Source organism: Pseudochaenichthys georgianus, chromosome 4 (genome assembly GCF_902827115.2).
Source record: "Pseudochaenichthys georgianus chromosome 4, fPseGeo1.2, whole genome shotgun sequence".
Taxonomy (NCBI): domain Eukaryota; kingdom Metazoa; phylum Chordata; class Actinopteri; order Perciformes; family Channichthyidae; genus Pseudochaenichthys; species Pseudochaenichthys georgianus.
The window spans coordinates 18,695,693-18,708,746 of NC_047506.1; the positions used below are offsets into that span (position 1 = coordinate 18,695,693).

The following is a 13,054-nucleotide window of genomic DNA, read 5'->3' on the forward strand; positions in this document are numbered from 1 at the left end:
CTAAACATGGTAAAGCAACGTTCAGTTATTATGCTCCAAATATCCGGAACAAACTCCCAGAAACCTGCAGGTCCGCTGCAACTCTGACTACTTTTAAATCCAGCAAGAAGACTTTTCTTTTTGTCGCTGCTTTTAATTGAACTATTCACATCTTAGACTGCACTGTAACTTTTATCCATGTATTTTTTCTTTTAATGTTTCTTTTATTAGCTTTTCTTTTTAATGACTGATTTTAAATGCCATTTTCTTAATGTCTTTCATTTTTTGTAAAGCACTTTGAATTGCCTTGTGTTGAAAAAGTGCTATATAAATAAAATTGCCTTGCCTTGTGGATCCACAGGGCAGCATGCAAAATATAATACATTGCCTCAAGTGAAGTCAACTGAGTCTGTGTTAGTTGGGTCTGCAGACTACAACATTTACAATTTAAACAAATTGTGGATTCGCAGTAAGTGAACTTACCAGCCCTCTGTAGCACACTCCTCAGTTTAGCTTGACGCTAGCCGATAGAGGCCACGTTAGCTGCTACAAGCATAACACACCTGAGTGTCCAACTGAACTCGTGGTGAATTGTGGGTAATGTAGGTGCCACATCTTGACAAAGAAGAAGATGTGGAACAAAAAATGTTTCACATCACAAGATTGTTTCTCTAGTTGTGCATCGATGCTAGGTGTAGCTATTTGAGCGCAATGCTAAATCTGGGGAGTCTCAATTGTTGAATAGTTTGGAACAAAGACATGGTGCTGAAGAGAGCACTGCCAACTACTTTTATAACTGAATCCTTTTAATCTAAGATACAAACAACTGTTTCAAGCTATTGTATAAATGCTTTTAAACTGTGAGCTGTAAAATGGTGTTAAATGCTCTTAATGCTGTCCTTTTTTATTAACTATGATTTTAGCTATAGTGTAGTGGGTCATTTTCTTGAGCTGTTTCAGTTCTTAATGACTCATCTTCTAAAGACAGTATACAGTTTGTTCGTGCGTTGGTATGAATAAAGATCCGTCTCATACTTAAGGGTACTTAAGATGCAACAATCTACCTCCCTGCTCTTTTCTGCTGCTGTGAGGAATGTGAGGGTCAAAGTTGGAGTCTAACAACCTCCTGCAAACTTCATTAGGGATGTTTTATTGCATGTGCTACAAAAGTTTGTCAGCACAGCAGGGTGCGTACTAGTTTCTCAGGACGTGACCTCAGGTCGACCTCAGAGCTTTCCTGTCAACTCCCCACAGCCTTTGAGTTACATAAAAGAGAGTTTATGAAGACACACATACTCCTGGTTCCCCAATGAGTCGTGGACCAGCTTATGTCTTATTAACTCTTCCTTAATGGAGTTTTGTCTCCTTATTCTTACAGCTAAAAGAGCTATGCAATAAATACTCAGAAGTCAGAAGTCAGATGGCTGAGTGGCAGCAAGGAAAAGGCGCTATTCACCTTTGAACAATTGTTTTTAAATGCAAAAAACAAGTAATGTAAATTATTAAAGGTCTGCCCTGGTGTCCACACACCATGAACAAGTTATTAACGAATATGAAGACAGTATCCCTGAACATTTTCAACTGAGACCTCAGTTATGACCATTTATCACTTCTGAAAAGTCAACAAGGGAAAAAATGTTAATGAGAAAAGTAAATTAAAACCAAAGAGACACAATGTTTCTTAAGATATTTATTTAAAGAATTGATGTTGTCCTCATGTTAATGTATAAAGCAGCGATGTTCTGGCCCTTAATGCTTTTTCACATTTTTATTTCTTATTGAGAGTCAGATTCTTCTTGATTTTTCAGATTTTTCAATTTCTTTCTGAACAGTAGTAAGGTTTGGTGGGCTTCCCTGACACCCGGTCACACAGCCACTAATGTGGATCATAGGCCACCCTAAACAAACACACAGCTGCTGAACGCGGGTCACCACACAGTGTTGAGCACAGATGCAGATGTTCACAAACACATTCATAAATAGGTTTAAAAGGTCCTGGTTGGGTTTAGTTTGAAACATTTGCCGTTGTATTTACAGAGTCCTTGTTCTGTGTTAATGCACCGAAAAAAGCACAATTTTGCTCTAATAGAAAGGGTCTCATTTGGTTGAACGTCAAACTGCCCCTTTCCCTAGAAAGGAATGGGAGGTCCATCATGTGGAGGCCATGATGCAGTTTTCAGCTCAGCGTCCTACTCGGCTTTCTTGGCCTTCCTCTTGCGGGCACCTTCGCTCAGCTCCTCCTTGGTTTTGAGAGGTGACGATGGGGCAGCGGCGGGAGCGTGGTGGTGGTCTTCCTCAGATCCACCCAGAGGGGAGCCGAACAGCAGGTGGCAAACCCAGGACTCAATGAGGGCGAAGGGCGAGCCGTGAGAATGACGGGCGGTCATCACCACCTGAGGGAAGAGGGTGTTGGTTATGAGAGATTTTCCTGATTTTGCGGTAACTGAATTTATTTGTAATATTAAGATCAGTTTATGGAGTACCAATCAGCCTGTGAAAACTGTGGTAAAAATGTCTGCTGGGTTATCTCAATTTTTAAACTTAATGTGTTTCATCCGAGAGCCCAATCTGGGGCTTGTAGAGGTTAATTGCTGAAATGTTCTTACTCATTACTATTTAACTCTAAGTTTAAATACCTACTCATATGACAGAAAATATTTTACTGAGAGAAACATTTTTCTTTTTCTCTGGCTACATAAAACCAATGTTTTTCTTCCCTAAACTAAACTAAACGTGCACATGACAAACAAGTGAGAGTGGTATGTTTTTGATCCTGCTCAAGTCACACTGGAATACACACATCCTCTGTTAGGCAACACAGTTTCAGGCTGAATAATAAATGCAACATTGTCAACATTTAGCTGATCTTACCTTGCTTGTGGCCATGAACAGAGTGAAGATGAGGATGAGGGTGCTCTTGGCCACTGGCAGCCAGTGAGACTCCTGCAGGGTGAAGAGGATCGCTCCGTACAGACTGGCCTTGGTCGGGCTGCAGAGACAAAAGACAAAATTGTGAGTAAAACATGCAGAATGCAGCAGGGATAAAAAGAAAAACTAGTCAAGGATATGATTAGATATCAGAGGTAGAAATAGTAATCAGAATGAGAAATCCTTTATTTAATAGATTTTAATTACTAGCAGTTTTATTTGAATTGCAAGGTAATGTATGATTGAGGCTGTAGCGTTCCTCTGTAGGTTGATGGGGATAAGAGATTTTCATCCAACATTGTTTATGGTGGGTGCATTGCAGTCTGTTAAAAATGTTGTTGTTTTTACAACCACTAGGGGGCACCAAAGAAAATTTAAGTTTTTACACATAGTGGCATCAACAAACCTGCTATTTCTCAACTAGTCTGACAATATTTGATGTCCAATTCAGTCACACAACTTTTACGTTGTAGTTTTGCCCTTTAAGTTGAGAATTGGTTTCATACCCCTGCAATGCTCGGGGAGGCAGAGATGAGTGTTTTTACTCCTTCAGAAGGACACTCAGACTTACAATGACATGTTGAGGATCTCATTGGTGTCGGGCCTCCACACACCACGCAGCAGCTGCTCAAAATTGGAAATGAGAGCCACTCCAGACCCTGCGAAGATAAAAATAGACGTTGAAAAAATGAGGACAAAAAAGCCTGTTACTGTCTCGTGTAACTGCGTTTCTCTGCATTCAGCTTTCTGCCCCCATTTTCAACATGGACGCCTGCAGGGCCTCACTATTGTAGCAGAGACCAAGCCAGCACAGCCCTTTATATATATTTCTAAGGAAATCTCTCCACTATTGGATGGTTTCACAGTAAAGGCATTTGGGAAACATTTGGTTAAAGCCTGCAAAAGAGAAATCTGATGTAACTTATAAGATAGATAGGTATTTATCTATCCATCTATCTTATACACTTTATAGTATTCTATATACATATGAATCATTGCTACAAACATTTTCACAGTTTCTATGGTTAAATACTGGGCTTGTTAAACATTATAATGTTTTCTTATTATTTTAGATATTTTCGATCTCTGCACTTTCTTTATTCCAGCAAATCTGAATCGACATCAGCTAAAATGTACAGGCATTTTAGTCAGGTTTTAAGGGACATCACACTAAGCTATAGTGAATTCAACTTTACACATTACATCATAGTAGAGTATCTTTCTTTTCAATTGAGCTGCTACAAAGTAATGATTATATCCTCCTAAGCTGGTGTCTTTCAGTTATCAGGTTACTTGAGGACTTGTAAACGCACAGATCATGAATGAACAGCAAATGTGTACACTGGCATGTACATGTGTGACGTTCACTCATGTTTAAATGTGGAGGCCCTTTGAGGGCAGCTGTCAACACAGAGGGCTGCTGTCAGAGTGAGGAGGACAGACTGAAAGCTCACCAAGCAGTTCAACAGAATGTATTCCAAAGATTAAAAAATTATTTAATTAGACACTTTGTGGATCAACAGAAAAGATAATCCAATACAACCATTCTGATAATACAAAAAAAAGAAATTTCGATTAGAAGATTTGCTGCTTTGTGCTTTGTAAACCTAATATCTGTGTCTGATATATCTGTGTCTTGGCAATTAACCGACTGATTAAGGAAATAGTCGACAGATTAATCTATGTATAGAATAATTGTTGGTTACAGTCCTTTTTTATTCATGGTAACGTGCTAATGTCCACACAAAAATAAGCCAAATGTGTGAATACATTCACTAAATCCATAATGTTCCTTAAAAAATTGGGAAATCTGCACCACCACATTCCTTCAGAAACTATGATTTTTGTAATCATATTATATCAATTTGCAGTCTTTCATTAAGCTATGGAGAAAACAACACATTTTGTTGTCAACCCATTTCAAACATGACCACATGTTGTGCCATACATACTGTCATACTGAATACTATAAGTAGTACGTTTGTAACACCCATCAGTTTGAAATCCCACATGAAACTAACCTTTGACGTATCCAACGATGACCATGATGAACAAGCCGTGGTGGTAGGCATGATGGGCGTGGTGAACGCCGGCTGCGATCTTACGAGTGCGGACGACTTCCTTCAGGGCGACCAACACCAGTTTGACGGGCAGGAACGCCACGCATTTATAGAAGAGGTTCATTGGGCAGTAAAAGACGAGGTACCTGATAACATGGTGGAGAATAAGACATTAGAGGAAGGGTTTGTAATTCAGCTCTGATGGTTAGGTTTGAATTAAATGTTAACAGTATCCAAATAACTTACAAAAACTACATTTAGCACAAGTAGTTTCTGGGAATAGAGATACATTTAGTTTTCCAGGGTTTTGAGAAAATCCACTTCTTAAATGTTACATGTTTTTAATTCCTTTTTTTGTATTTTATTTTCCTGTTTACTGTTTGTTAATGCAGAAGTTATGCATATCATTGTCTTATGTGTGGCACCAAGAAGGTGTTGGGAACTGCTATCCAGAGTGACTGGGGCATTGTTTCTTAGTTTCTTGGAATGATTATTTGTGATTTGGCTGAATATTTCCTTTAAAGACGTCACTAAGTTACTTTCCCTGTAATAAGCAGGAAAATAAATTCAGAATTTGGACTGGGAATCACTTATAAGCAGTGTCGGGAATACAGTCTTAAAAGGAAAAAGCCGAAAGCTCTTCCCCTGTCAAAGGTCACGTTGTTCCGAGGATTTCTCACCAGACAGCTGAGGCCAGCAGGATGTGGCTGTTGTGTTGGAAATAGTCGATGGGGCTGCTTCCAAGCAAGATGTCTGCCAGGATGTAACTTCCAAAGCAGTAGAGCATGGCACAGAGCCAGGAGGCCACGGGACTTCTGCGAGAAACCTCCACCGAGCCTGCAACACAGAGAATTTAAATATCACAGTTTGTGGTTGAGAGGGTCTGTCAGTGTGCGTATGAGTAAGGTTGAGGGCATTAATGCACTTAGTGTTTGATATGTCTGTAGTAGTGGTGGTAGTAGTAGTAATATGTATATTAATTAATATAAGATGTCAACTTGTTAAAGGATTAATTATAGTGAACAAAATCCCCCAAAAGAGTATGAAGAAATAAACAGGTTAGCTAGTGGGGAAAAAGTTTCAAACATGGTTGATGTATAATTTCATAATGTTTGACTTTGGGTCTTAAGATTTTTTTACTAGCTTAAATCTTTGTTATTGTAAAGTAAATCATCAGTGTCATTAAAGGTAATTTCAAGAACTGTTAGCGAAGACCCTTACAGTCATTATCAGAGGATACCTCATGTGTTTATGTACACGCCCAATCCACTACTTCAGTGCACGCCCTGATAATCCACTCTTTATTTATCATAACCTAATATTGACTCGGGACTTCTCCAGTCATTTATGAGTTGTCAGTTAAACAACTCAACAGAACAGACAGATCAAATTAAAAGCCCACACTGTGCACTTCCTTTTTCTCTTATTAATCAGTAACAATAAACACACTCCTATTTTGTTTTTGAAACCGTAACCAAACTAACCCTTAATCTTTAACCTTTTCATATTGTGACATCAGAGTGTCCAAACTTAATGAATCCAAGTTTTTTCATTCTTGTTTCTTTTGATATATTGTCAGGCCTTGTCCCTGTTACTATGATCTTTCCAACAGGTTGGGGGTCTCAGTCTTGCAAAATATTTAAAGCCAATAATATGATAACCCTGTAAACCACTGACTCTTGAATAATATGTTTGTCTGTGCCTTTCTTTAGTCTTTGTCATCCATACTGTATGTTGGTCTCTACACACAACATCTACTGAATGCTTTTCTACCTGTTGAGAAATCCCTCCCTCAGTCTCTCTTTCTCAGTTTTCTTCCATTCTTCTCCCACATTTTTTATGGAGTTTTTCTTTATTTAAATCAAGGCTCTAGTCTTAAAACAGATTGTAATGCACCTTGAGTGACATTTGTGATAATGAGCTATATAAATAAAATTGCCGGATTTGGACATGTTGTTTGTGCCTAATTGGCTAGCAGGTAACCATTACAAATGAAATTATCAAAACACTTAAATAATAGCTGCAGTCAACAGTTTGACCCTATCTCTAAATCAGTATGCAAGGTATGCTAAACTGTTGCTAACTTTGGCAAAGATGTTTATGTAAACCAATCTATTAAGATAATGGGTCTTAATCTGAAAAGTAATGAGCAACAACAAGTGTCAACCAAATCTAGAAATGAGTGAAAAGAACAAAATGAAATGCGGAATGGGAGTATAACGTACAAGGCATTAAGTGTTAATACTAATGTGATGTACAAGTATCCCAGATATCTACTTTAGAGCTGTTTTTGAATACATTTACTCATTTACTTTTCTTCTCCTGAGGTGTCCTGATATAAAAACAACTAATGTAGAAGATGAAACACAATAAGGTAAACTCTTTTAATGATGTATACAGTCTAAACCTTACCATGATCACCTAAGATAAGTAAGAAGTGATTCCAACTGTGTGTATGTTTCCATGTGGGTAGAAACTTCTGGGTGTTAACTCTGTTAAGAGAGTTTAGTAAATGAGAAATGGAGATGTGAATTTGTGCGGCTGCTTCACTGCACAAATCTCCCACAACAGGTGGGTGTGGGTGTCGGAGTGAGACTGGCACAGTTTGAAAGCAATCTGATCCTGAGAAATGCCACACTATAAATATATTCTGCTCAACTGCTTCTCTTGCCTTGCAACTGTCAGGCCTTAACCTCTGACCCCCCAACACTTGTCTCCCCCCCCCCTGATATTGACCCCCCCAACTCATTCATGTGCTCTTCTTCTTCTAACATGTACTGTGAACTAGGACTCTACACTCAACTACATGTAGGGACGGGTGAACAGAAAAAGATCTGGCAAATGTTGGCACCAGGATGCATTTGACTGTAAAATGAGATGTGAAGTAAAGCCATGAAGTCATTTGTTAGCCACGTGTTACAGCTGCCCTGAGCTCTGATGGGTGGATTTGAACTCTAATTACAAATGCTGATTATATCAATTAACTCTCTCAGAATGCTTGACCCTGCTTTTCATTTGCTACTAAAGATATCATATATTTTAACGATAAAGTAAGCCATTCTTCTTTACCTCTTCTATGAGAGATATGTGCTACATGTGCTTTTTGACACTATTAAACTTGAGGACAGTAATAACTTTATATATATGCACATAACTTTGTTTATGCACAACTTTTTGCATGTGTTCTTTCAAATAAGAAAATTACAGCAGTTGTAATTGTTAAAGATGACTCATCTCATCAAGCATTGCACTTTTAAAACACTGTTTGACTCATGAACAGTTTAAAAACAACAACAAATGTAGAACCAGAGTTATCATCCTTTTTACTCCATTCTTCTTCCATATAAAAACCTGGTGCCTACATTGACCGCTGCAATCGACCATTGTATGTTCATGTGTGTTATGCTTTTAGTGGCTAATGTAGCCTCGAGGGAATAGCTTTCGGTGGATAAGAGAGGCCACAGAAGACTAATGAGATCACTTCTTTCCAACTTCAAACCAGAAGATTTCCTTTTTTTATTTAAAACGTTTCAAACGTTAAGTCTCTTGACTCAATGCTGAGTCAAGAGACATCTCCAAATGAGATTAATGGGGGGCGGCGTGTGGTGGGTTGTGGGTTGGTGTTCGGATCAGGGGGGCACAGGGTCAAACCCCACTGCAGTCAGCATGTCGTTGTGTCCCTGGGCAAGACACTTCACCCCAAAATTGCTCCTGTAGGGCTTGTCCACAGTATTGAGTATGTAAGTCGCTTTGGATAAAAAGCGTCTAACAAGTAACATGGAATGGAATGGAATAGTTCATTTCAAACATTTTATACAATTTTTAATCTATTTATTTCACCCTTATAGTAACAAGCGACCCCAAAAGGAAGCAAATCAAAGATGTAGAGATATTGAGAATAGGCTAGAACAGGGGTGTCAAACTAAAATACACAAAAAAATTGGTACTAGTCGAGGGCCGGACTGGTTCAATGTTTATTGCAAAACTTATTGAAATGAACTTATTGCACATATTAAACCTGGAACTAACAACGCTTAAATGATTGCCTATAAAAACAACATTAAATAATCAGTTGCATTAATTTCTCATGGCTCTATCTTTTCCGCAGTCATTTCTTACGATTACATTTTGCCACAGGCCAACAACAGCTCAAAAAAACAATTTCCCTCAAAGAAAAAACCAAACATGCCCTGTTGTCGCAAGAAAAAAAGTGCAAAAGGAAACATCCATTGAAACTCAGTGTGCTGCTCTGTGATGCTAGTTCAAGCCAGATACTTGGCATCTCATCTTGGGTGCAAGTTCAGCAATGTTTGGGCTCAGGCTCTGAGCTGAGGAGACCCTCAGGATGGAGTGAAGGTGTGCGTGCAATATACCGGCGGGCCAGATCTTATAGTAATTAGAAATTATCCTCCATGTGGGCTAGAACCATATACTGTTTGAAGAAGAAAAAACAGATAGTATCCAATAACTTTCTCAAAAGAGCTCATATATAGATTTTCTTCCCTGAAAGCAACTTGAGCAACATTTTTGAGGAAATTGTGTGCGATATTGTAATAATTTGGTTACAAAGCGCACATGAAATATGTTGTTCAAGATGTTTCTGGAAGATTTGATGGACATCTTGGTTCTGAGTTTGAGATGTATTTGGTGTTCCCACCTTCTTCGGGTCAACTGAGACCAAATGAGCCGACAATGACTGAACTTTCATGCCACAGTGAACTTTTTATTTATTGTGAGGTTAGTTATTTTAAAGCTACACAAACCTAAGGTCATGCTCGGCGGCTAGTTAAACAGCTTATTTTTTGTTTTACATTCACACCCAACTGCAGCCTAAAGACGTACAGCAGAGGGGCTTCAGAGGCCCACTGACTCTGTCTATTTCAGGATTTTCTATTTATTGCCTAAGTCTTTGGTATGCAAAGGCATTTCTCTCAGGTGTCATGCTCTTCAGGCTCTGTTGCTCAAAGAAGTAAAATCTTGGAAAATATCAGGCTTTACCCAAAGCAAAGAGGTTTAATCTACTCTGGTGATTTCCTCAGTAATAATGAGGTCATGCTGGTGCTGCAACAGACATATCCTCACACCGAGCAGGCAGAGCAGCAAGTGCTCCTGCTGGAGTTTATGTAACAGGTCATGCTTTATAAGGACTGGGTACTATAACAGATATAGGGAAGCAGAAAGTCCCTATAGGGATATTGCAGCAATGTATACACAGAAAATCAACTCAATATTACATCTACCATTAATGTCTCACACGAATATGACCGTTACAACATCTTAGATACAACTTAAAAGGGATAAAATATTGAATTATCATTTTATAAAATATGTTATTCTAAGTATATGTTTACTTTTTGGCTGGTTGTAAATAAATGAATGTTTATGTTCAGGTCTGGTGAGTGTGAAGTATGTTACATCTTTATAACCTACCAGTATAACAAGCAGAACAGATTATAGAAAATCCTTTTGATCAAATATGCATCATAATCATCATAATCAAGTGAATAATCTGAAGGAGGAAAAAAGCAAAGACAAAAGTGTAAAACACACTTACCTGGCTCATACTTGAGGTAGAGGATGGACACGATGTAATAAGCGACATCAAACACGGGAAACATTCCCATTTTTGAGAACACTTGGGCAATATCGCCCAAATTGAGAGCTGCCAGGACCTCCATGTTGCTTCTATGGTATTCAGAGAGTGTCTGTGTGTTTGTTTTGTATTCCAACTGCGCAGTCTGGTTCGTAAAGCCCCCCAAAAAAACCCGGTCCACTGACTCTCCACGAAGCCCCCCGGTCTCGACAGTAAAAGCCTGTGACACTCAAGCCCTCCTATTAATACCTTTCATCTGCACAGCCTCAGCAGCAGCAGCTTCACGCGCTCCGTGCCAGCTGCTCCGCTTTCTACACCACACAGGGTTTACATGTCAGCTGCTGAACATTGGAAAAACAAAGGGCTTCTCCTCGTGTGCATCATCGATAGACAAACTCGTTATTTACCTGAGCTACAATCATAGACTGTATACAATACGCGATTTGAAGTGATTGTAGCCTGGAAACACAACAGAGAATGAGACAAGTGTGCATGGTTTAACACGGACAAAGACTCAGTCTCAAACCTCTTAATCCGGATCCTGCACGGAGGCTGCAGACTCACCACCGCCATGTGGCGATATCACCTGCTGTTTACATTCTCAGATGATGCAATCCTTTTTTTTATTAAAGGCTAATTATGTATATACTATACCACACATAAACAGCAGGGAAATGTTATGTATTTGATCTACATACATTTAATCAAACCATTTTCTATTTTTGCTCATTTTGGTTTTAATCCTTGAGGAGAATAACAATGAAAGCAATGAGCTCTGCCACCACCAGAGGGCAGACATTACTCACAATTAAAAACCTAGTGGGTCTCTTGGTCTTTCTTCAAAATGTCAATTTAGTCAAGTTGACATTTATGGATAAACATTTATTAGTCCGTCTGAATTATTCCTCTCCTTTTGCATTCCTTATTTTAATCACCAACATCAAGATGCTTCTGTGATATTGCAAGACGAAATGCTAATTTAAATAATGCAAATTAATGAGGGATAGTGTCTGACTTTATTAAAAATATATTTTAACATTCTAATATCGTAACAGAATTTAGAATGAGCTTGATGAAGAAAAAAAACAGCAACCCTCTGCTGTTCTGAACCTGCAGCTGTTATTGCGCTTCTTGTCTAAAGGTGGCGCACGTGGATCAGGTATGTATTATGAAATGAAAATGGAGAATTTGTCCTAGTTTTAGCTTTGAAAGTTTCGGCAGGTTATCTCATTCACCCCAACCTGCCTCTAATCATATCCTTTAACATTAAATGCTAATATAATGGACTCTACATTGAACCATTTCATTGTCACAACCAGGGGCTGACTGGCCATCGGGACGTTCGGGACGAATCCCGATGGGCCGGTACTGAAGTGGGCAGGTCGGACGATGTGGGCCGGCCGGTAACCGGCAGGGCTCGACATTAAATGGCCCGCTGGCCCGGAAGCACTATTTAGACAGCATAACGTACTTTCCACTTGCCCGCTCGGGCTACTAAAAATATTGCTTTAAAAAAATTTAGTTAAATAGTTTCGTTTATCAACGCTACAACATAGCGTTCCGTGAGTCGGTTGTCGTTGGATGAAAAGCAAACAGCTGTTTGCTGCGGAGCGCAGAGGGATCGCGCTCCTTCACTACAGACTATCGCGCCACCTAACCATTCGCCAAATGTTTTTAATACCAGCGGTAACCGGCCAAGCGCCGGGCAAAAAACAATCTTCAAATAAAAGAAAGTCACCGGAGGAGTTAAAGGAGAGTGACAGGGAGCATGAGAAGAAGAGAGAGAGAAAGTTTCAGCCAGCTTGATCGATGGAGTTGGCTGCAGTGACGCGTCCTAAAACCCTTTTATAATCTATCGATTAGATTTATGATTCGAAAATTATAAAAGTAGGGTAGACATGTGGAGATTATCCAGCTGAACAAAACGTGCATTTATCAAACAGGTTTGTTTTCCACAGACCTTGTTTCCAGCTATTTTCCAAAACCCTTGTCGAGGGAACCAGCAGCTTCCTTCCTGGTTTTAGGACGCGTCACTGGCTGCACCTCTCAATATGATGCCAATATAAACAAGGTCTTCTGTCGGCTCTGTACATCAATGCCGACCTATGCTGACAAGTAAGTGAAGAGTAGACAATATAAAGGTATTGGCGAAATGTCCCAGCAGTTTAGGATAATGAAGGTTCAGGTTCTAATCAAATAAATTACATAGCCATTACATGTCTAACTCCTAATGACAGGAAGGCAGAAAGTGCATTATACAAATAATAATAATAATAATAGCAGACAGGAAGAACTGATTATTCAAATGTTGTAGTACAAGTAGTAATGTAGTTAGTGCATACATTACTATTGCAACAAATGTGTTAGTTTTCTTCATTATTAGTCGATTTATTTTTTTTTGGACGAATGCTCCGGGCCCGGTAGACATTATTTACCCTTAATGTCTACCGCTAGTAAATTGTCTAGCGGTAGACATCCCCCCCCCCGACAATTT

General features: G+C 39.1%; 1 protein-coding gene across 1 annotated transcript; it reads right to left on the minus strand.

The window, feature by feature from the left end:
* Positions 1 to 1,654: 1,654 nt before the first annotated feature.
* On the minus strand, positions 1,655 to 11,036 carry tmem38a (transmembrane protein 38A). Its single transcript, XM_034081200.2, has 6 exons — positions 10,522 to 11,036; positions 5,648 to 5,804; positions 4,929 to 5,113; positions 3,479 to 3,566; positions 2,851 to 2,968; positions 1,655 to 2,372 (listed from the first exon to the last, which is right to left on the minus strand). The coding sequence occupies exons 1-6, from the start codon at positions 10,643 to 10,645 to the stop codon at positions 2,169 to 2,171; spliced, it is 876 nt and encodes a 291-aa protein (XP_033937091.1). The 5' UTR covers positions 10,646 to 11,036; the 3' UTR covers positions 1,655 to 2,168.
* Between the last annotated feature and the right edge of the window lie 2,018 nt (positions 11,037 to 13,054).